Genomic DNA, 23767 nt, shown 5'->3' on the forward strand with positions numbered 1-23767 from the left:
CGTGCCCATCCCCCCTCCCCCCAAAGTGTAAGCCCCAGTCCTGGACTCTGTTTCTTTCACTGATGTCCGGTACATAGTAGATGCTCAATAAATATGAATGAACAAATGAATGAATGAAACAGGGAGGGTCTCATGGGCAGACTGTAGTCAGCTTATGTGGGGCCTGTGGTCAGTTGGGGGATGCGGTCAGCCATGGTGGGGGTTGGAACCCCATGCCACAAGCACCTAAATGGGGCAGATGCACCTTGGCCCCCAAACCCCAAGGTGTCTTAGGGTGAGGGGTCTGGCCCCTTGGGGTTCAGGGCCAGGTCATGGAGGAGTTGGGGTTCTGGGGTGCCTCCTTCCTGCTGAGAGGAACTGGGCGGGCCAGGCTGACAGGTCCAGCGGCATAGCCAAGCTGACACTCATCTCCAGCATATAACCCTACTTCATGGAGCCCCGAATGTTGTGCTAGTGTTCACGGATCTCCTGCCACTGCTGTCCCCTGCCCGGCAGGCACTCCAGCCAGGCCAAGACCATGAGGCAGGTGCCGGCTGTGGCCCTGCTCCTGCTCCTGCTGCTGCTGCGGTTTGGTGAGTCCTAGAGGCTGCAGGGCCCCTCTCTCCTACCTGGAACTGTAGCTAAGCCCCCCACTCCCTGGCCAGGCCTGGGGCTGCAGCATGGGACTCTCCTCCCTGCCCCAGGGGGAAGGTTCCAGACGTCCCACCTGGGAGAGTGAAGTGGGGAAGGCTGGATGGGGGTGTGGATGCAGGCCCAGGAGGAGCCCAGAGGCAGTAACCATAACCCTGCTCCCCTTGCCTCGGGCAAGCATGGCCAAGCTCTGGGCTTGGCGCTTCTGCTTCCCTCATCTGGGCCTCTCTCCCTTCTCCAAGGGCTGCATGGGTGCAGGATCTGAACTCGAAACCGCTGCCCTCCAATCCCTGGGCCACTGTTCGCTGGGCCCAGGAGGGGTAGCTGAGCTGCTGCCTGAGCCTGGGAGCCTCGGGAGGCTGGTGAGGGCTTAGCAGGGAGCAGGGGGACAGGGGTGCAGGCTCCAGCTCCTACCAGAGAGGGAGGGTACGGGAGGAGCAGGCCCTGAACTCCTGTCCCCTCTCCCAATCATGGGTCAGGGTTAGCAGGTACCAGCCAGGGGGCCCCACCTGCAGGCCCCTCCCAGTGGGCGGGCTGCTCTCTACCAGGGAAACTCTCCCACATTCCTGGGCCACCTCACTTCCCTGTCCTTAAGTCACCTCCCAGGGCCAGGCCGGGTCATCCCAGGCTGGAACTCAGCCAGGGCTCCAGGCTTTCCACCAGGGGAGGGGGGCACCAGGGCGGCACCTTGGTGGGGAGGCCCCAGCCTCCCTGGGCTCCACAGGGCCTCCCCAGGTCTCACTGCCCGGCCTACCTCTCCTGGTCTCCTGGTTCAAGAACCACAGCGTTCTTTGAGGGAGCCCATCTCCGCCAGGGTGTGTAACACCGTGATTGCTCCTGGTGGGTTGAGAAACCAAGGTCATCGCCAAAATGGAAACAGCGGCCTGCACTTGGCTCTCAAACAACTGTGACCGGAGGCCTGAACTCCTTCAACACTGTCCTTGCCCCTCATCCCTGGCTGTTCCCTCCTAGAGCCTTGGGTCTCTCCTATCCCCACTAGCAACTAGCTACGGGAGCGTGAGGGCCCTGGGCCCAGAGGAGGGGCCTGACACTGCCACCAGCTCACCCAGCCCCTACAGGACGCCCACCCTGCAGAGCCCAGGTCTCCACATCACCCCTTCCCGGTCAGCCGTGCTCCCACAGCTGCTCCCATTCTCTCCCTCTTATACATTCACCAGGCTCAGGCCCCCTGAATGTGGGCTCTGCCTTCACAGAGCTCCTGAGCCCATAGGTGAGATGAGACAACAATTATACCCCCAGGGCAAGGTAAGCAGAGCTCTGTGAGGCCAGGCGGGAGGACAGAAAGCTCAGAAGAGGGAGCCAGGCTTCCCAGACAGACAGTGCAAGCAAGGAGGACTGCCTGGAGGAGGAGGCATTTCAGTTAGGCCTGATCTGGATTAGGACCATATAGAATCTGGATTTGTAGACACCAGGAGGAAAGGGGTGCTGTGGGCAAACATTCAGAGGCCGGAAGGCTCAGTTCGAATTAGAAGCAGAGTTGCATTAGGCTGGGGTGAGGAAGACTGCAGAGCTCCAACGGGGTTGGGGGTGGGTGTGCTGCCAGGCAGGGTGCGAGTGCCCTTGATCCTGGGAGCAGGCAGTGGAGGATCCATCTGCATGTATAGGAGGGAGGATGGCTGTGGGGAGAATCTGGACAAGGCTCTGGAAAAGTCCCACAGGGAGGGAACAAGCCTGAAAGCACGTTAATGCCAGTGAGGACAAGGTGAATGGGAGCCTCTTGCCAGCAGAAGCATCAGCCTTAGAAAGAGCATGGGGTCTGGTGTTATCAATCTAATTAAATCATATTATACTAAGATGAGGCGCTGGAGGGAACTGCCCTCCTGGGGGCATTTGCATTTTAAAAAGGCACCTCATTAACACAAATCAATGTCCAGGCAGAATTCCTGCTCCCCCCCACCCCCCACTGGCCTGGGCTGACTACTTCCACCCTCACATTTCTGCTTAGCACCTCTACTTTGAAGAGTGGCCAGTCCTGCCTGTGCCTCCTCAGCCCCCTCCTCCTCCTCTTGCTCCAAGCACAGCTCCCCCCCACACCGCTTCTTCATCCAGCACCCCCAGCATTGGGGAGTGCACCCCTTAGACTGCAAGAATGGGGGTCCTGTAAAATTCCCCAGGGTCCTTGGGCACCCCATAGAGAGGCGTGGCTCAGCCTGGTCATTTCCTGCCCCCAGGGCCCCTCAGCTGCCTGGGACTGGTTAACAAGAGGGGCTGGTGTATAGGGGGAATACTGAGGACTGAGGTGGGGAGAGGCTGTCCTGAGCTCCCCACCCCAGCTCTGATCAGATCTGCCTCCAGTGAACCAGATATGCAAATGGGGCTCTCTCTACAGGGCGAGTATTTCTGGAGTGTTGCTGGCACTGGGCTGGGGACTGTCGGCCTGGCTGGGGTTTCTGGGCTGGGGGGGGGGTGGGTCCTGTCAAAGCCAAGTAGCAGGCCCTGTGCCTATGTCCAGAGATAGGGGGGCAATGGATCCTGGGGAGATGGAGGCCATTACCGAACGGTCCCACCCTCACCCCTCCCCTGTCCCTCCCATGGGCAGGGGTGCCATGGCCCAGCAGGGTGCCCTGGGCTCCAACTGTAAGCATGCTGGAATGTCTGAGAGAGGGGTTGGCTCTTGGGAATCTGGAATCTTGGGAGGACTGACCCACGACCACTGGCTGGCCTTTCTCTACTCCCCCGAGACCCGAGTAGCTGGGCTGTCGCCCCAGGGCTCCAGCCAGACATGGAGCCTTGCTCCCTCTATCTCGTCCTTCATCCCAGCCCCAGGCTGGTGGAGAGGGGTGGGGAGGGAGACCCCACAGCACCAGGGCCGAAAGCTGGATGCTCCGCAGAGCTTCCAACCAGGACGAGTGTGGAGTGTGGAGGGAAGGCCCTGTGGGGACAAGAAGGAGCCCTCCTGCCCCAAACAGGAGAGTCAGCCCTGACAAGGTCCCCTCACTGGCATCTCCTGATTGTTTCCCCTGTGGCAAGGGGCTTGTCTGCCCTTGCAGGTGAGCTCTGGCCCACAGGCCTGGCCTGTACACATCTCGGGGGCCAGACCTGTGGGGAACTGAAGGCCGCTGGCCTCTCCTGCCAGGTCCCCCTGTGGGCTGTTCTGCTGAGTCCTCAGGAGGTTGCGTGTGGAGCAGATGAGGGGCTATGCTGACCAGCAGTGGTGGGTGGGGCTGGGAGGAGCAGACCTCAGCTTCAGCTCAGTTGGCTGATCATCCTCTTTTTTCTCATTTCCAGGAACTCAAGAGGCTGAGGCATTAATTGGTAAGCATTCAAGTCCCCTGGGTCGGGGGATAGGAGTGGGCTTGTCTGAGAGCTGCAAGACTAATCAGAAACCCACACCCTCACACACCCCCGGAATGAGACCCAGAATGAATGGGCCGGGCACAGGGAATCCCACAGTGCAGGAAAGTTGTGGAGCCCAGGCAGGAGTGGAGGGGGAAGGTCTGACACACAGTGCAGGCGGCACAAGAGGGCCATCAAGGCAGGAAGCATGGAGAAGGGGGGCAGGGAAAGCAACAGAAAAGAAGCTAGACAGAGTTGGAAGACCACTCACCTACCCCACGTAGGACCCTCCCAACACCCACTGACCTTCCGGGAGCCCGTTTGTCAGGCTCTGTGATAAGACCTTTACCCGTGTTATCTCACTCCCCGCCCCAGGTAGGTCTGATGTCACCATTTCACAGGTGAAGGGAGTGGGGCCCATGGGGGTGGGGCACTTTCCCACAGCTGGGAAGGGTCTGCCTGTGTCAGAGGCTGACCTGATGACCAGGCCTCTGACTTGCCTAAGGTCCCCAAGCAGGTCAGGGGCAGGGAAGCCGGGAAGTGAACAGAATGTGAAAGTGTGGGTTTGGGGGTATGGAATCAGAGCCGATGGAACTGGCCCCAAGTGAGCGCACCCCTGGCTTTGTTCCCCTAGCCTGCGGGAGCCCAAGGATGCTGAACCGGATGGTGGGCGGGCAGGACGTTTTGGAGGGCGAGTGGCCATGGCAGGTCAGCATTCAGCGAAATGGAAGCCACTTCTGCGGGGGCAGCCTCATCACAGAGCGGTGGGTCCTCACTGCAGCGCACTGCTTCTCCAAGTGAGTTGGCTGAGCCCCGACGCTCCCCTCCCCCACCCCTTGCCAGCACAGCCAGCCTCCCTCCCCACCAGGGGCACAGATAATGCAGACAGAACAACACCTCCCACACCTCCCGAACCCCTCAAAACGCCCAGCTTCAGCACCGTGGACAGCGCCGACCCGCTGCAGGTGGGGTGCTCAGGCTGACCACCTATGGGGGGCGGGTTTGGTCTGCATTATCTGAGCTTTCCCTACCAGAGCTCCCTTTAGGTCCAACCTCAGGGCCAGCTTCCAGCAGCAACCCCTGCTTCCTGGCTCTTGCTCCCCGCAGCCCAGCTGGGAGGGGTACACTCCCCTAATGCTGGTCTCACCAGTGAGATGTTTTGCCAGACCTGGGGCCTGCCCCTGCCTATGCTGGCAGGCTCCTCCCATGCCCTGGCCCTCTTCCCCGTCCCCCTCCCACACCTCAAATCCAAGACACTCCCTTTCTGGCTGGGACTCTGGGTACAGGGGGACTAGAGCAGAATGGCCTTAAGGTCACCTATGCCGTCCCTAACCAAAGGGCCAAGTAACCCAATCCCTACTACCATACTATGACCCACCTGGTCCTAGACCTTCAGGGTTTCTCAAGCATCTTGGCTCTTGCCTCACCACAGCTCTGCAATTCTTTTAAAACCTCACATCTTAAGTTCAGATATTCGGGCTCAGAGGGAGTAGGCGGCTTGCCCAAGGCTAGGCCCAACCCCCAGATGCACCCTGGTGGGTGATCATCTCCTTCAACCCTCACAGCAAGCATTTCAGGTGGGGACTGTTAGTGTCCCCATTTTACAGACAAGGAAACTGAGTCACAGAGAACTTGCTGGGTGACTTGCCCAAGGTCGCGCCGGGCTGGCCGGGGTATAGCTGGGAATTAAAGTCAGGAATTAAAGCTGCTTCAGCTTCTACCCCCTTACCCACCTCATCCTGATGTATGTCCCACTGGAGATTACCTTTTTGAAGACAATGTGCAGAGAGAGAATGTTGGCACCATGGGGGGCCTGGAGGGAGCCCAACTCCTCCCTCTTTCCCATCTCCATTTAACTTCCACCAACTCCACCTGTGAAGCCCTTGTGGGGCTGCCTCACACCAGCTCTCTGCTCTCCCACCAGCACCTCTGAAACATCCCTGTACCAGGTCCTGCTGGGGGTGCGGCAACTGGTGAAGCCAGGGCCGCACGCCATGTACACCCGGGTGAAGCAGGTCAAGAGCAACCCCCTGTACCAAGGCATGGCCTCTAGTGCCGATGTGGCTCTGGTGGAGCTGGAGGCACCTGTGACCTTCACCAATTACATCCTCCCTGTGTGTGTGCCTGACCCCTCAGTCGTCTTTGAGACAGGCATGAACTGCTGGGTCACCGGCTGGGGCAGACCCAGTGAACAAGGTAATGGGGCAGGGCCAGGAGAGAATGCGGGACATGCCTAGAGAAGGCAGCGTGGGGGCCACTCTGAACCAACAATCTTTTTCTGTTGATATTGGTGCACATGATTCTCTACTCAAATGGGTGGAGTAGGTATGGGAAAGGGGCAGTAGACTCAGGAGGAGGAGCCATGGGGAAGTAGAGAGTGGGGAATAGAAAGAGCCCAGGCTGGTGGGTGGGAGGAGGGAAGAAGGAATTCTGTCCCACAAAGCCCCCAGCCAGAAGAGAAGGTCTAAACGCAAGCAAGAAACGGGGAGGGACAGAGTTGTGGTTCTCGAGAACCCAGGGCCCTGGAGTCCCTAGTAAGACTGTCCACTGAGCTGCAGGCTGTGTCTCCCCTCCCTAGAGCACCTGCCCAACCCCCGGATCCTGCAGAAACTCGCTGTGCCCATCATTGACACGCCCAAGTGCAACCTGCTCTACAGCAAGGATTCCGAGTCTGGCTTCCAGCCGAAAACCATCAAGGACGACATGCTGTGTGCTGGTTTTGCCGAGGGCAAGAAGGACGCCTGCAAGGTAGGGACCAGGGTGGGCCGTGCCAAGGCTCAGCCCTGCTCCCCAGGCCCTAGTCAAGGTGGAAGCCAGCCCACCTGGGACAAGGGATAAGGCCCCAGGAGGTGGGCCCATGGGGTCCAGACAGGGCTGTGCATTTGACCAGCTGGGAAAGCAGATTCCTGGACCCCACCCAGGGGAGTCAGGCAGCAGGTTTGCAGTGGGACCCAGGAAACTGCATTTTCAACACGTTCTCCTGAGGTGGATCAGGGTGGATAGTCTGGGGATGCTAGAGAAATGGGCACCCCAGGTCAGAGAGGAAGGACTGGGTGGCATGGTGGGGGTGGGGGTCCTGGGCAGGGAAGAACAGATAAAGGGAGGCAGACAGGCATGTGTGCACCCATGTAGCTGCAAAGCCTGGCTCTTGGGCCTCCGTGGACTGTAACGGTACCTCTTCTTCACCTGCAGGGAGACTCGGGGGGTCCCCTGGTGTGCCTTGTGGGTCAGTCATGGCTGCAGGCTGGGGTGATCAGCTGGGGTGAGGGCTGCGCCCGCCGGAACCGCCCAGGTGTCTATATCCGGGTCACCTCCCACCATAACTGGATCCATCAGATCATCCCAGAACTGCAGTTCCAGCGGCCTAGCTCGGGTGGCCAGAAGCGGAACCCCCGGAGCCAGCAGCCCCTCGGTCGGAACTTTGCACCTTGCCTGGCAGCCCATGCCATCCTCCTGGTCCTCATGGCCCTGCTCACCTTCCTCTGAGCTGCGCTCAGGCCAGTGGGCCAGTGGCACCCTGGGGCCTATGGTGTATATATGTAAATAGATCTCCAATTCTCCCTACTCTCTAATGCCCACTTATTTTTATTTATGTTCACTCTCCAATAAAACCCCAACCTCAGTGCCGGCTGCCTGGGTGTAGACCCCTGGGGAAGGAGGGGGCCGGTGCTGGGCAGGGGGTGTGGCGGACGAGGCTCCCCAGTGGAAGGAGCTACAGCAGGCACACTGGAGGCTAGATGTCACCAAGTCCTGTGACACCTGTGGCCTGACCCCCTCACAGGGGCTTCCGTGCTCCGCCCCCCGCCTCAGCATCCTTGCCAACGTGGTCGTCACCATGAATGTTGCCAAGGGGTGCCCTGTGCTGGGCACTGGGGGCAGCAACAGATACCGGCAGGGGGCCCGGCAGAGGGTCCTGAAGGAGGGGGGCTCTGCGGGGCGTGGGGGAGCACAGCCCCCACTGCCTATGTCTGAATCACCCTGAACTTCTCTTGGCTGTCACACACAGGAGGCAAGGCCCAGGCCACTCAGGGCCGTGGAGGTCGGCAGGACAGGCCCTCCACCGAGACAGGCCAAGGCTTCAGTAGCTCCCTGGGCCAGGACCCCCTCCTTCTTCCTTCCGCAAAGTTTGGGGTTCAGGCCATCCTTGCAGCAGTCTTTAATGGTTTCTGCGAGGATCCCTGGGGAATTCAGGAATGAGCTGCAATCCTGCACAGAGAGCCTGGTGCTTGGCCCTGCCCCCAGGGGCCCCACCCCAGCTCTGCTGCCTCCTCTCGTCCCTTGTCCTGTCAGTAGCTCCACGCCATCCCCCTCCCAGTCCTCCCGTGATGGCCTGTGGCCACCAGGAACCCAGCAGGAATAGGTCTCAGAGCCCAGGCCCCAGCTCGCTCTGGCCCTGCCTGTCCTGGCCGTGATGGTGCGGCTGCCCACGGAGGTGGCCCTGGGTTCTCAGCCTGGCCCAGCATGTCCACGGCAGGCCTTCTGCAGTCGGACAGTCAGCTCCCCAGTGTGGGCCAATTCCTGAAAGGCACTCAGCTTCCTGCCATGCTCAGTGACCATGAACAGACAAAGAGGCCTGAGAGGGCAGGGCCTCGCACACCACACGCACACCCATGCTCACATGCTAGTACATGCACACTTGCACACCCACACACAGAGAAACACGCACACGTACGCGAGCGCGTGCACAGGCCCAGCTGGCCCGGCAGGTGCTGGGAGAAAGCAGGCCTGGGTATTTATGGAACGTATCAATAAGCACTTAGCAGGCACCTGCTGTGGACCGGCCCCGGGGATGGAGTGGGGAACACACACTGAATTCGCCTCTGCTCTGCTTTGCCTGGGCATGTTCCTGCCAGGCAGGGAACACTGCTTGGTGGCCCTCCAGGGACTGAGCCATCTGAGGGCTTTTTCTCCAGAGCAGAGATGGATTCCGAGTCCCGATGGGGAAGGTGGGGGCGCGGGGCAGCAGGTGCACTGAGGCCTGATGGGGGGGGACGACCGGGCTGTGGGTGTCCTGAGAGTGGCCCCAGGGACAAGTTCTGGGTCATCTTGGCTGGGAGCAGGGGCTGGCCTGGGTCCTGCAGCTTTGGAGAGAGGTGACCCTGCTGTGGGGAATAGAAAGAGCTTCAGGTCCTGCAGTGATGGGGGTCAGAGGAGGTTAGGTGGTCCATCTGCCACGTCTGTGGTGAGAGGCCAGGATGGAGCCCAGGTGAGGGCCAGGCCCCCCTTGGAGGAGGACTTGCCATCCTGCCCCTGCCTCCTCTTCCTGCTGTCTTAGCTTCCTGAGTGCCCTGGGATCCCCCATCACCCCACCATCCTCCTGCCTCTGCTACAGGGCAGGGGTCTGGTCAGGGTCCTGTGGGCCTAACAGGGAGGAGGGGCGAAGATGTCAGGGCAGCCCAGTGCTCCCCGGTGACGCCCCACCCAGCCAGGCTGGGAGAGCAAGGTTAGGGTCCTGGGTGGGTCCCAGGCGGTGGCCAGTGTGCGACCCTAGGGCACAGATCCCCCACGCCCTGGGCTCCCCAAACCCAGGGTGGACACTCAATGAGACAGCTGCAGGACGGGAAGAGACACACTCGTGCAGAGACTAGGGGTTTAAAGGGAAGCAGGTTTATTCACACTGTTCACAGTGTGCTCAGTGCTGTGAAGGGGAAGGAGAGAAGTGCCCCCAGCTGTCACGGGTCCCCTCTCCCACCTGGGTGGGGCGCCGCTCAGACACAACTTTCCCTGCTGCCCCCAAGCAGTGCCTCAGGGCCACCACCTGGTGGGTGGGGGCCCCACCAGGGCCCCACCGGCTGCAGGGAGAAGGCTTTGGAGTGACAGCCGGCTGGCACAGACCACTAAGCTGTGGCGGGCGGAAGGAGCGGGGCCCAGCCCAGGGCAGGGCCCACCTTGCAGCAACCAGAGCAGCCAGCAGGTGAAGCCACAGGAGGGGGGCCACAACCGAGCCTGGAAATCCATGTGCGCACACATCATACTCCACGCTCGGGAACATAAGGCTTAGGATCAGCCTGTGGGAGCCCCAAGAAGGAAAACCGCTGGGCCAGGACCCCAGGAACCCCTGACCCCTTCTGGCCTCAAGGATCAGGGGTCAGCCATGGTCCTGATGCCAACACCTGGAGCAGGCAGTGATGCAAATCAAAGCCCCCCCAAGCCAGAGACACTGTCCCGACCCAGGGGTTGTACACCAGTGTCCTGATTTGCAGTCTGTCTCAGGGAAGCACGGCTCAGTCCAAAGGTGCCAGAGCGGCACTGCCTCTGCTCACAGATGCCAGCCCTGGAAACACGACAGACACTCCAAGAAGGCTAAGAGTTTGGGTTGCAGGAGACTCCGGCATCTTGGGGTCAAAGACATCCTACCCAACCTCTGGGAGCCAGAGCTCTCCAGAGAACACGGGGAATGGGAATTTCCTCAAAGCCTCGGCGTCCCGGGAGTTTCTGAAGAGCCACCACCAGGGGGAGCCAGAGTGGCTGTGGGGGGTGGGGCCCAGGGAATTTCAGAGAAATTTCTCTGAAGCTGGTGCTTCTGGCCAGGGAAAGAGACAAGACAGGCGCACATGCTTGACGCAACGAGGCATCCGTACTTTTTAAAAAGTCTCTTGAAGATGATCTCCTTGGCTCAAGGGATGGGGGCACGATACCATCAAGAGATGATGGGTGAGGGGCCGGGGGCCGGTCCGGCCGAGGCGGGGAGACAGGCTTGTGCTGCTCTAACCTGCCAGCCCCAGACTGGACAGTGACACAGGTGGCAGGCCCGGGGCTGCCGCAAGCCCAAGGCGGCGCTTCCGCAGTAGTGGCTCTTCCGTGCATTTTAAGACACTAACAGTTGTTCTGCTCATTCATAAATACACAATTTTATTTGCTATTTTCAGGGGAAACTTAGGCATTAAACTGTAAGCTGATAAAATACGGATACCTAAAAAAGTACAAAAGTATAAATATCCCCTTACAATAAATTTTAGTGATTTAAGTCTTAATATCTTTAAATTAAAAAAAAAAAACCCACAAGCCTATCTATTACGTCAAGGTCACAAATCAAACAACGCTAAACGGCCAGCAGCGCCCCACTGGTACACCCCGAGGCCAAGGAGGGGCTGCCCAGCCCCCGTGCGCTCCACCGGGAGGACAGGTCACCAGGGCCAAGTGTGTCCTACAGAAAGATTGCTAGAAACGGATGAAGCCAAACATTTAACAACATACAACAGACCTTACAAAAGGAGGAGGTAAGTCCTAGGTGCTGGAGAACTTGGTTCATCAGGTAATATTGGCAAAGGAGAAGAGGGCACAGGCAAGAAGCCTCTGGAAGCGCCTGGAGCCAGACAGCGGTCGGTAGGCACAGCTCCCCTGGAAGCTGGAGGTCAGGAGGCAGAGCCGCCTGCCGGGCCAGGCCCTCCAGATGGACAGGCCCCACGACCAGCTGAGGAAGGTCTGTTCTCAAAGCATGCGGACAGCGGTTTTCAAAGGAATCCCGGTAGCTCCGTCACGTCAGGGGGCAGGGCCCGTGCAGCCTGTGTCCCCAGCGCCCCAGAAACGTCAGAGAGAACTGCATAGTTACACGAGAGAGCCGGCGAGAGAGAGATGTTTGTGATGTGCTGTAAACATCCAATTTCCAATGTGACCTGGAGTTTCAGCTCCAGAAGCCGGGTGGACAGGCCTCCCGCCCCGACCTCCATCCCAGGCGAGACCAAGGCACTGATGGGCGCCAGCTCCCTCTGAGCCCCAAGGTGGGTCAGACGAGGCAAAACGTGTACCTCCCTTTACATGACTTAACAGATCAGCCCAAAAGGCAGCAGCACTTTTAGGCATTTCTAAGAAGTGAAAGCACTGGGTTGTCTATCCACAATTGGAAAGAAAGGATGCAAAGGTCTCTCGCCTGGAAACTACAAATGGAGAAGCCTTGACTGTGCCAGGCCGGGTCAGGCCAGTGGAGCCCAGCTCTGAAGGAGGACCGGGAAGTAGTGAACACCCGAAGGCTGGGAGAAACCACCAACCGGTCATGTCTGGGAGGCACAGCAGACCCCCTGCCCTGAGGAAGAGGGCCTGGTGCATGCCAGGGTGACCAGCAGGCACCCAGAGCCCAGGGCCGTGGCGCTGCGGCCACTTCCTACCAGCAAGGCCCAGGCTCCGTTACAGACTGTTTATGTAGCACCAAGAACGCTGTCCTTTAAATGATCTTCGGTGATTAAAGGGTCAGTCAGGAGCGCCCTGCCTCAGGCCCGAGCGGCACTTGTGAAAACCAAGCGGAGGTCCCTACAGAGACGCCCGCCCAGGCAGCGTGCCGCCTCTGAGTGGCGACGCCCGGCCTCGGACAGCTGGTCCTGTCTCTCACCACCCACCTCAGAGGCAAAAAAAGGATTCACACCCAGATCTCTAGAGAAATTGTCAAAAGCAGGTTTCTTCTCACGGCCAAGCTTCCTCGACATGGCAGATCATTGCATCTTGGGAAAAGGTAAAACGTCTCTTCAGTTGTCAACACTGTGTTCCTCACATCCTTGAACCCCGTTCTTGCAAAATCTGAAAATGCCAAATGCAGACAATGAGGACTCAGGCCCTGAATGGAAAGGCAGCCTGCAGTCGGGAGCTTCCCGGCCCTGAGGCCAAGTGCCCTGCTTGGGGGTGGAGCCCACCGCAGGCCAGGGTCCGAGAAAGGGGACCCCGTTGTGCAGGCCTAGCTTGCCCACCTCCAGGCCACACACAAGGGGCAGGCCTCCCAGCTCTCCACCTCTCCACCCAAGCCTGACATCACCGTGCCTGGGAAGTAGTGAACCTGTGGAGGCTGCGAGGAACCACCGAGTGATCACGCCTGGGGGGCAGCAGCAGGCCTGTCCTCAACCCGGCGCCTCCCAGGCCTCCGGAGACATGCGGCAGGGCTCCGGGGGGGTGACTCCTCATTGAGGCCCCAAGGACCTCTGGGCAGCATCTCTCTCGATGGCCTCCTGAGGATGGGAGGCTCCCTGCTCCCAAGGGTGCCAAAGCCCACCTGGCGGTTTAACTGCCCATCGACTCCTGATTTTCTCTCCAGCCCAGCTTGATCCCGGGCAGAAGACACATGTGTGCAACCAGGGCCCCCTGGGCCCCCAGCCCAACCTGCCCCTCTTCTTTCTTCCATGCCCCATCGTAAACCACAGCCCTTCCACCCTGCAGCCACACACCCAGAAACCTGGGCCCCTGGGATTGCCATCACCCCCACATCCATACGGGCCAGCTTGCTCCCCACACTGCCTGGCTGGGGTCACATCTTCTGTAAATGGACCACCCCCCTTGAGGGTGCCAACCCCCTTCTTGCCACAGCCAGACAGGACTCTCTGGGACACACACTTGACCCAACTGGGGGACCCTGCCAGCCCTCGGCCGCCATGCTTGAGCCTCTCCCTCCCACTCCTCAGCACCTCGGAGCCAGAGCAGCGCCCCCACCTGGCCTTCCTCGCCACTGGAACCATTCATGCCTCCCAACTTCCCCCAAATCAAGCTGGGAGCTCCTCAAGGCCACAACCCCATGGGAGCCAGGGAAGACTTTGGAGCTGGCAAAGTGTGCTGTTTCGACACGTCAAGCATGGCTGCTAAGTATGAAGTAATCAGGACAGAAAGGCCACGCGTCCCGGCCAAGCCCAACCATGCCCAGGCCAGCGCTGTAAGATGACCCTCCCTGCGATCCCGCTGGCAGCGAGAGTGGCCTCCCGGGGGCATTTTCCACTTGAATTTCAGAGCAGAGAGATACGCCCCCGAGGACACTGTGTGTTGCTGAGCCCTGGACCCGGTGCAACGCAGGGACATGCCTGGAAGGGGCCCGCCCTGCTCATGCCAGGCCCAGCTCACACGGATGCCCAGCCAGAGTGAGGCCCTGCAGGCACAGGCAGACTTCTCAGGCTCATGGCCAGTGGCCACCGGCCCTGACTCCTGCTCACTGTCAGGGCGGCTGTCCAGAACCACACGGCCCATCTCTCACGTCCCCCGAGGGCTTGTTCAAATGACTCAAGAGAAGCCCAAGCTCTCCAGCCTGTCCCGACGCACCCCCATCCCTGTGGTTCCCCAGGCCTGTCCCTCTGTCTCTGACAGCTCCGAGGCCGTCCAGGCAGCACACCCTCTTGCCCGCTGCCCATTCCCCGGTAGGTGCACCTTCCACTGTGCTGGGGGAACAGCACCCCAGGCTGAAGGCCCCTCCTCAGGCCAGACAAGGACAAGCCCCTAAGCTCAGCAGGACTCACCCGCTCACTGGGAAAGCCCAGGAGGCCCCTGTTGGAGGGACATGGTCTGAGGACGTGACTTGGGGTGAGGGTGGGTCCCCACTCAGCCCTAGAGGACCCTCTGGCCCCCATGGCACTAGTCCCAGCCCCAAGAGGGTCTGCCGCCTTATCATCGTGGCTGTTTGCAGGGAAAACTGGAGTTTGGGGGGCCATGAAGCCGAGAGCCGCTCACTCAGTGGGAGCCCAGCAGAGCAGACGGTGTCCGAGTTCCCAGGCCTCAGTGGCGGAAAGGACAAGGCCCACGTAACTATCACGTGGGCTGGGAGCGAGGTGACAGCACAGGAGGGGCCGCCTGCCAGAGCCAGAGCCCCAGTGACTATCTCCTAACGAGGACAGAAGACCCCTCCCGGGACCTGTGACGGTCACGGCCCATCTGCCCTGGAAGGAGCTCTCACTTGGGCTGCCTCCCACAAGAAGGCCTGAGTTGGGCCACAGGGACTGAGCAGGCTGTGCATGGCACATGGCACCCCTGCCCCCCGCCCCAACCTAGCGGGCCCAGGGGCCAGGGCCACTCCAGGGCTGCCCTGGCATCAGCCCACCTCGCCCCTCCCACAGCCCAGACCCTGGCAGTCAGGGCCACTGAAGCGGCTCCTGCCAGCAGATGTGAAGTCTGTAACTGGGGGCGGGGGGTGGGCAGTGCTGCTGAAAGAAGCCCCTCCTCCCTCCTGGAGGTTGGCTCCTCTGTCCCTGCCCGCCCCCCCACCCCCGTGTCCCTGCTCCTACCACAGTTCACCATCAGGCCAGGCCAAAGTCAAGCTGAGCCCCTAAGGTGCGGCCACTCCAAACCGAGACGGGCCACAAACGCAAACTACCGCCTGATTTCAAAGACTTAGAGAAGAGCAAAGTAAAATATGTCAGTGATTTTTTAGGTTGAAATGACAATATTATGCATGTAATGGGCTAACAATATTAGCATCAATTTCACGCATCTTTTTACTTTCTTAACATGGCTGCTAGAAAGTTTAAAACGACAGATGGAGCTCGTGCTGCACATGCCCTGTACGGCAGTGGTCCAGACCAGGGCCCAGCAAACCTTTCCTTAAAGGGCTGGGTAGTAAATACTTCAGGATTTCCGAGTCAAGAGGTAAAGCTGCGGATATTATGCACTCATATAATCACCAGAAAAATAACCACTAAAAACGTAAAAGCCATTCTTGCTCTGCGTCCCCATACCAGACTCACAGCCAGATGTTGGCCTCTCAGCACATGGCTGGCCACAGGCTCTTCCCAGGCTCCTCACCTGCAGGGCTTGGCGGGGAACCCTGCATGACACCTGTGCCCTGCCCTCTCTGGGCCTCAACCTCCCCTGTGCAACGCGAGGGAGCAGACGAGGCGCTCCCTGCCGATGGGATCTTGGCCGAGCCACAGGTTTCGGACAACAAGAAGGGCCGGGAGGCAGCAGGGACTTGAGGAGCAGCGAGGGGCTGAGGGGGCGTCCACGGAGCCTCCCATGACAGGGCAAACAGAAGGAGGGTCCCCACAGACTCCTCTCCACCAGCACCCCTAGTCTGAGGCATGAGAGAGTAGGGCTGCCACGGGCTTTGGTGTCGGGATCAGGGCCCACTCTCTGTGGCACAAGCTCCGACTCCTTGGCCCTGAGCCCGTGGGTGGACTGGTGACAGGGTGGGGAGGCTGGCAGGCTGGGGCCTGCGCGTCCCTAGGAGGCGCAGGCCCGCGTCTCTGCTGCTGGCACCCATGGCAAGAAGGCCCTTCCCAAGCCTGACACACACAGCGCGCAGGTGCCTCAGCCAAGGTCCCAACCCCACCCACACGGGCATCCTCAAGGGGACAGACAGCCCCGCCCTGAGACAGACTGGCTCCAGTGCAGATCTATGCGCTGGCATCTAGCATGGAAGGTTCTCTGTCAACTACAGGCATGAGACAGATGCAGCAGAGGAGGGGCTGGGATCAAGGAGGCTAAGGTAGGTGGTCAGTTTCAAGGGCGCAGGCTCACCATGACATTTACACTTAATCTGAGTCATTCCCTTCGTGACCCGTGTCCTCGTCGTCACTCTGGCTCGGCACCGGCAGGCGGCAGGGAGGAGAAGAAGAGAGGGACCGTCAGTGCAGGGCGAGGCGGAAGGCAGCAGAGGGAAGCCCACCCAGACAGGCCAGGCCTCCACGGGGCAGCAGAGAGCACGGCGCTCAGGGCTGGACCTGAAGTTGTGCTGTGCGGCAAACTACAGGCCAGCCTCGTCCAGATCACGCTGTGGGGGGAAGCACGACGTCCCTGGGCCCCGGCACTCCCGAAGTTCCAGAGTTTTCCTTCCCTCTGTGTTGTGAAAAACTGAACCTTGCCCAAACAGAGGTCTGGCCTTTGCCCTCGGCTCCTGGGAGGTCATGACCTCCAGGACACATCAGTCTGACCGTGTGATGGGGGGGTGGGGTCAGTTGGCTGGGAGACTGGAGACTGCAATCAGGCACATGGGTGATCAACTGTTGATCAATGGATTAATCATGCCTATGTGACTGAGCCCAGTAATATCTCTGCACACGGAGGCTGGCGGGGCACCCCTAGTGGGCGGTGCTCCGTGCACGGTGCCACGCATCCTGACTGCACGAGGAGCACCTCTGCGACATGAGCTCCACGTCTGGCATACTTCCTGGCCTCTGCCCCACACACCCTCCCCTGGCAAGTTTGAAACCCCCCCCCTTTCCGTACTTCCTATAATAAACTGTAACTTTGAGCAGAACAGCCAGCAGTGAGTTCTGAGTCCTCCCAGCAGATCATGGAGTCGGAGAGTGGTTTGGGAAGCCCCCGAAGTTGGGGCTGCTGGTGGCCGCTCTCAGTGGACCGGTCCCCTCACTGAGTTGCCCAACCTCCACCCACTCTCTCCTGCGACTTCCACCTCAAGACGTGTGTGTGTGTGTGCGTGTGCGTGTGCGTGTGTGTGTGTGTGTGTGTGTGTGTGTGTGTGTGTGTCTCTCTCTCTCTCTCTCTCTCTCTCTCTCTCGCCCGTGCTGTGGGCACCCAGTGAGCAGGTCCACAGTAGTGGACTCACTGTCCTCAGAACATGAAGGACTGCTCCAACCAGGCTGTGCACAGGTGTCCCCAGATCATGACCCCCAATCTGGCCTCAACACTTTTCCATGGCTTATGGAGGCCCTGGCTGTGCTCCACCTCCTGGGGAGCTCCTGCCACGGCCCCAGTTTAGAAGCCGCTGTGGCTGCCACACTCCAGAGCCACGTATTTCTGGAGAGAGAAAGAGGGCCGCACTTTCAATGGCAAAGGGATTTGGGGTCATGAGTGGAGTTCTGTCAGCACAAATGCATCCCTTCTGCAGCTGAAAAGCCACCAGAGGGACATGAGCTCAGGCAGTTGCCCTGGAGAACTTGGCTATGAGAATTTTTCAAGTTCAGAAATAAAAGTTTCTAAAAATAAGACAACTTGCAAAAGAGCCCTGCAAACGCTCAGAGAGGTATGGCTCCTCGTGAGGCTGGGGGCTCCGGGAGGTGGGGTTGCCTCCTACCCTGACTCAACAGGAAGCACGTCCCTGGGCATGGCACCAGGACCCCTTTGTTCCTGGCCCATTGCGGGGACCTGCACCAACCCCCATGACAGCCTGTCCTGGGCAGCGGCGGAACAGCCCGGACCCTGCACTTGCAGCTGTAGGCACCCTTGCAGGCCAGGGGTTGGGGGTGGGGTGGGGGGCAAGATGTGAGGACTCTGGAGGCCCCAGGGCCTGGACAACTGCCCAGTCGTGCTGGGGTGAAAGAGCTGCCTCGAGCACCAGTGGAGGACGGCCACCGCGGGAAGACCAGCGGGAGAGGTGAATCTGCCATCCATTCCCAAGCCCATGCCTCCAAGGAAGACCCTGAAAGGCTCACAGGGGCAGTTCTAGGCAGGTAGCAGCCAGGGTGGCACCAGCCAAGAGCGTGAGGAAGGCCTGGAGCCCCCGGTTTAATGTCATCCGTTAAAACGCCTCTGGCCTTGCCCACACTCACGCAAAACACCCTCTGACAGCATGCCAGAGCCTTCCACCAGGGCGGCCTGTGGGCCCAGGACACACAGGCTGGCCGCCACAGAGCCCCTGGGTCCCCTCAGAGCCAGCTGTGGGGCTGTCCAGGCACCACCTGGCTTGAAGGTCCAGAAGTCCTGCCCAGGCTGATGCTGGACTCTGCAAGGACAGACACATCTGGAGTCACCGACCTCAGCAAAAAGCCCAGAGGAGATGCCACTAGAACCTGTCACCTCCAGGCAAGGGTAGCAGCTGCTCCCTGCCATGAGGCTGCCCTTGCGCTCCTCGGGAGACAGAAGGGCCAGACGTCCAGCAGGGAGCCGGTGCAGTTCAACAGGAACTGGCCTGTGCCAGGCCAAGGCAACACTCTGTGGAGTCTCAAAATCACACAACCTGCTGGATCTGCTCCGTTTACAAACCAGCACGACTCCCAAGCCTGGGATGGGTGTATCCGAGGCAGGTGCCACCAGGAGGCCCTGCCCTCCAGCCTTGACGTCCCCAGTCCCCAGGAAAACAGCCCACAGTGGCATCACTCAGAAGCGTAGCCCCCACCGGCAGGACTGGAAGACAGCAACACTTCCAGGAGCAGGCTAGCGGGTTAGAAGAGGTGAGGGCGGAAGGCCTGGGCTGTGGTAGCCGCAGCGTGTTCAACAACCCCGCGCTCCACCACTCGCGTCCCATGGCCGTCTGTGTCCTCTGTTCCAGGACTCTACTTCTGATATGCCAGGCGAGAATTAGGTGATGATGGACAAGCAGCATGAGGCGAGCAGGCCGCCAGGAAGCCTGCATGGCCAGGAGCGCCGTGACGACAGTAAGAAACAACACAGCAAAGGAGAGAAACCCAGCCCTGCAGAGGGCACTCAGGCTGCAGCCTCACCCACCTTGGCCTTCTCACTGGGCTCACTGGTCGTGCCATACGGCGAGTTGTGCAGCTCCTTGGAGACCACGCAGAGGAACTCGGCCTGGTCTTCACTCCCGTAGTTGTAGGAAGAGCCAATGCTGACCAGCTGGGAGGAGAAAAGGCCAGTGGGATGTGGGCAGAGAGCCTCACACACCTGGCTCAAGACCAGCCCCCCGCCAGGAGGGAAACAGCCTGCAAAGACCCCCGGCAAAGACGGCCGATGCTCGGGGAAGCTAAGGGACAGGATTCAGCCAAGAGACTTTTAACGAACTTACTGAAAATCAAGTCCCTGAACACCGACACTCAAGCTCAGACGCACCCGTACACACACACCACACACACCACGTGCAGGACAGGCCTCCTGTGCCGGCACGTCCAAGCTCCTCTCATGTTCCTGGCTGGGTCCGGGGGATGCTGAGTGACCCGGGGAGGGGAATGCAACGCTGGAGTGGGCACCAAGTGGGCCAGGCCCGAGAGCAGGCAGCGGGGCGGTGGCACTCTGCTATGCCCATAAGTTGTGCCCTCTGCACGGGCTCTGAACACACGAGTGTGAGCACACGCCTGCACACATGTGAGGGTGAGCCCCTCCCCAAGGAAGCCAGGACCAAGCCTTCCTCCCACTGGGGCTACTGACTGCGAAGGGGCATAGGAGGGCCGCAGCAGCTCCGACAGGCTCAGGGAAGGGCCGGGGGCAAAAGAGATGCCGGGGCTGTGGCTTCCCACGCCTCAGCCGCAATCTCAGTCTGGGTGTGTCCATGCCCATGGCCCTGCATCCCCGGGCCTCCAGGTCACCACCACAGCCACACAGGAGCTGAGGGCCGACCCGCCTGCTCCAGCTTAGCTCAGAGCCACCAGAGACTTTGTGTTTAATGAAAAGAAAAGCACTAAAATTGTAGTGAACTATCAGTGGCACAATTATCAAGGCAGTGCCTGGAAGACCCTCCATCTTTGCCTTCTCTACTGATGGAACTGCCCACGGAGGAGAGGCCAGGGGCAGGAGCGCCACATGCAGTGACAAGGACATGGTGAGCACCGCCGAGTGAGGGAAGTGTACAGAGCGGTGCGGCCTGCTCTGGGAAAGGAGAGGAAAGCTCCAGGGCCAGCGTGCCCGCCCTGCCTCTCTGGTGGAGAGAAGTGGATGGTTTCTAGAGGTTATGGAGGGAACTGATCAGACCCCCTGAGAAACTCATCCCTCCCACCCTTCCCCCAAGACTAGGTAGGGTGCCCACCTGTCAGCCTCTGCCAGAGATAACACTCTGGATGCTGGGGAATGGGGTCCAGGGAGTTTGTGTTTTGTGTACACGTACAGGTATTTGTTTCCCCAAACATGGGACTGATTTTGCAGCAATGCTGTTTTGTAATTTCTTTGTAAACCTTAGGCTTTTCATTGGGGGTTAGATGGCTACCAAAGCGATGGTGAAATAAAGAGTTGAGGAAGGGGAGGAAAAAAAAAAAAAAAAAAGGTCTGTTCTAGGAACAGACTGGAAGGCTGTTCTGGTTCATAAATGCCTCTCGGAGACAGGCCTGCCACCTGCGGACCTCAGGGGTGCCCAGCCCTGGATGCAGATGGAGCAGCGCATATGCAGCCACTCATAATCAGGTCTGCCCAGGGACCACATCCTCACGAGGCGTGCAAGCCTCTCAGAACCTGGCTCTGGCCTTGTCACTGACCACTGGGCAACTCTGGGTTCAGCCCCACCACCTCGCGGGGTCCCAGGCTCCGGCCCCTCTTCCCCTGCAGTTCCAGCTCCTGTTTCTGGGAAGTAGACAAGTGAACAAAACGTGACCCTGGTTCTGGGGTTTCTCTGGCATGAACGGGGGGAGCACGTCCCCAAGGGAGGAACTGGGCAAAGCGGGTGAGACTTGGGGACAGAGGAGCTGCTCTTTGCTGTGGGTTTGGGATCCGCTCAGAGGAGCTCAGGACAAAGCCCCTGAGCTGGTCTCAGGGAGGAAGTGCCCATGCAGGAGGCACGGGAACCCCTCTCCCTTCTGCAGCAGCCACAGTGAAGGTGACCTAGTTCACGGATCCTGAACCGGTGACCGCAGCTCCCGTCTCCCCAGCCCTTTTCCAGGCTGCACACCAAGGGACAAAACGAGGGGCGGTGGGAGCCTTCCTTTCCTTTGTGAGCCTGGTGTGACTGTGCTGGGGTCAGGGAGTGAGGAATGCAAATGCAACCACGGGACCCCACCTGGACACCCTCCACACCCCCGCCCCAGGGTAAGGGCAGGGTATCAGAGCGGCCCTGCTGGCTATGTCTCCGGGTGGAGAATGGGACACAAGTGCCGACTGCACCTTTCATGACATTTCAAGAGGACGCCAAGCATTCTACAGCCTGATTCATTATTTCAAAAGACCCATAAAAAAAGGGTAGCCTTGGGCTTCCCTGGTGGTGCAGTGGGTAAGAGTCCGCCTGCCGATGCAGGGGACACGGGTTCGTGCCCCGGTCCGGGAAGATCCCACATGCCGCGGAGCGGCTAGGCCCGTGAGCCATGGCTGCTGAGTCTGCGCGTCCAGAGTCTGTGCTCCACAACGGGAGAGGCCACAACAGTGAGAGGCCCCAACAGTGAGAGGCCCAAGTACCGCAAAAAGAAAAAAAAAAAAAAGGGTAGCCTTAATTAGGAGGGATGCCAGGGGACCCCATGATTTCCCACCGTGGACAGAAAGCGGGCACCAGAGGATGCTCTCAGGAGCCAGAGGGGGCGGGCTGGGGTCACAGACCTGGTCTCCACCCTTCACGACCAGCGCCTGGGGCTCGGGCCAGGCAGGGTCATAAGCCCAAACCTCAGAGTCTCTGCCTAAGACACACAAACAGCGACAATGAGCTTGTGGGCAAGGTACCACCCACTCAGGAGGACATCCTTGCCGTGTTCTCAGGCCCACAGGTAACGGGCTGCAGTTCCCCAGGACGAGAGGCAGCATGCCCACAGAAACACCAGAGCGCTGTGGACAGAGGGCGGTGGGTGGGTGGAAGAGACTTGGTTCTCATCCCTTCTCACAGCCGTCCTAGCAAAAACAGAGCTGAGGAAAATGAGGGGCATGGCCGAGCCAGAGTCGGCAGCACTTTCCAATCAAGGGCAGGACAGGGGGCTGGGGGGCTGCAGAGCAGCCCCAAGGGGAAGGGCATCTATGCCAACAGCAGCACAAAGGAGCCAGAGCCCCATCTGCTCGGCCAGCACGGAAGAGCCAAGAGGGGCCAGGGCGGACACGGGAGGGGACGGGTGCTGGGGTCAGGCCAGGAGGCACTCAGGATATCAAACACACACACACACACACACACACACACACACACACACACACACACACACACACACACACACACACACACACACACACACACACACACACACACACACACACACACACACACACACACACACACACACACACACACACACACACACACACACACACACACGGAGATGTCAGAGAAAAGCACACAGAACAGTCCTCCCACAAAAGAATGGGCTAGACTAAGAAAAATAACAGCAGAGAGAAGACTTGGGAGGTGGGACCCTAAGAACAACTCTTGCCGCTCCCCCCATCACCCGTGACCAATCCAGTTGGGACTGGTACAGCTGCTGCTTGTGAGAGGTGCTGGAAACATGATGGGGACTCATGCTTCCATGAACTGCAGGCCGCCCAACACCTCATTACTGGTCCCGGGGGCCAGCTGGCCTGAGGACCCGAGCAGGGCCTTTATAATTAAAAGATCCACTGTGCGGCAGGCTCAGGGGGTACCATACCTGCTCAAACTTCCAGCCGTCGGACATGGTGGAGACCATCTGCGTAAGCTCCTCCTCCTGACACTGGAGCACACGGTACACGTGTTTCACTGGCACCTGTGAGAAGGGCCACAGGTGAGGGCAGTGCCCGTGCCCCGCCCCCTCGCAGCCCCGCCCCACATGCCAACTGGGGACAGCGACAGGGGCCCAGGGGAGGCTGACGGTTCCCTTCCACCTCTAGGACCCAGGTCATGATGCCTAAAGGAACCCCAAAGGTATCCACCGAAGAAGCAAAAACAAACATGCTGGAACAGCTGCCGTTTTCTGCTTTCTCATCCACCTCCAAAAATATTTCCATTTCTGAATTCCAAAATAAAATGAGTCATGTTCCTGAAATCCCAAGAGCACCTGTGGCTAGATGTGAATACACGATGACAGCCATTCCTGTGCCTTGGGGGAACCACACAAAGTCTCTGAACTAAGGGGGTGCCTTGAGAGCTAAGCAGGGCCAGCCTCAGCCCTGCTCACAGAAAAAAGCTCTCAGACACGCACAGCAGGTCGGACAGGAGCCCGTGGATCTTCTGACCCACTCACCCACCTGACCTTCGCTGAGCTATGCTCCAAGCTCAGCTTCTGGCAACACCACGGGGAGCACTGGCCAAAGGCCTGTCCTAATACAGCTGCTGCTCCAGCCGATACACAACGCGTCAGTGACAGGGTCACAGCTCAAAGTACACGGGTCACCACACAGCCCAAGTGCTTTCATTTGTGAAACAGTGGAGGACACTGAGCACTGCTCAGCCTGAGCCTGCTAATCCCCTTGCCAGCCTGTGAGGGGGCCTCTCCCACATACACCATGCAGGGGGGACACAGGCACAGAGGGCTGGTGCCAGCCCAGGTCACAGGGTTCGTAACCAGGGGGGCTGGGCAGAGGGAAAAGAGGCCTCAAACTGGCCAGAGATGACTGGGGAGCTCGTGGCCACATCTCCTATCCCCTAGCCGGGCCCCTCCCGCTG

General features: G+C 59.6%; 2 protein-coding genes across 3 annotated transcripts in view; one reads left to right on the forward strand and one right to left on the reverse strand.

The window, feature by feature from the left end:
• Nucleotides 1-517: 517 nt before the first annotated feature.
• Nucleotides 518-7413, forward strand: PRSS27 (serine protease 27). The gene is made up of 6 exons (XM_060078742.1): nt 518-572; nt 3880-3906; nt 4562-4724; nt 5852-6123; nt 6506-6675; nt 7120-7413. Exons 1-6 carry the CDS (start codon nt 518-520, stop codon nt 7411-7413), a joined length of 981 nt encoding a protein of 326 aa, XP_059934725.1.
• Nucleotides 7414-10768: 3355 nt separating this feature from the next.
• KCTD5 (potassium channel tetramerization domain containing 5) overlaps nt 10769-23767 on the reverse strand; it is a 28351-nt gene continuing 15352 nt past the window's right edge. Inside the window, exons 4-7 of one of the 2 annotated variants that reach the window (XM_060078765.1) lie at nt 22773-22868; nt 19009-19134; nt 16123-16181; nt 10769-12438 (exon numbers count right to left, since the gene is read on the reverse strand). In XM_060078765.1, coding sequence (XP_059934748.1) covers nt 16137-16181; nt 19009-19134; nt 22773-22868 — 267 coding nt within the window. In that variant the 3' untranslated portion in view covers nt 10769-12438; nt 16123-16136. The remainder of the gene's footprint in view (nt 12439-16122; nt 16182-19008; nt 19135-22772; nt 22869-23767) is intronic. The other variant, XM_060078766.1, reaches the window with a different exon arrangement.

The sequence above is a fragment of the Mesoplodon densirostris genome, chromosome 16, assembly GCF_025265405.1.
Source record: "Mesoplodon densirostris isolate mMesDen1 chromosome 16, mMesDen1 primary haplotype, whole genome shotgun sequence".
NCBI classification, from domain to species: domain Eukaryota; kingdom Metazoa; phylum Chordata; class Mammalia; order Artiodactyla; family Ziphiidae; genus Mesoplodon; species Mesoplodon densirostris.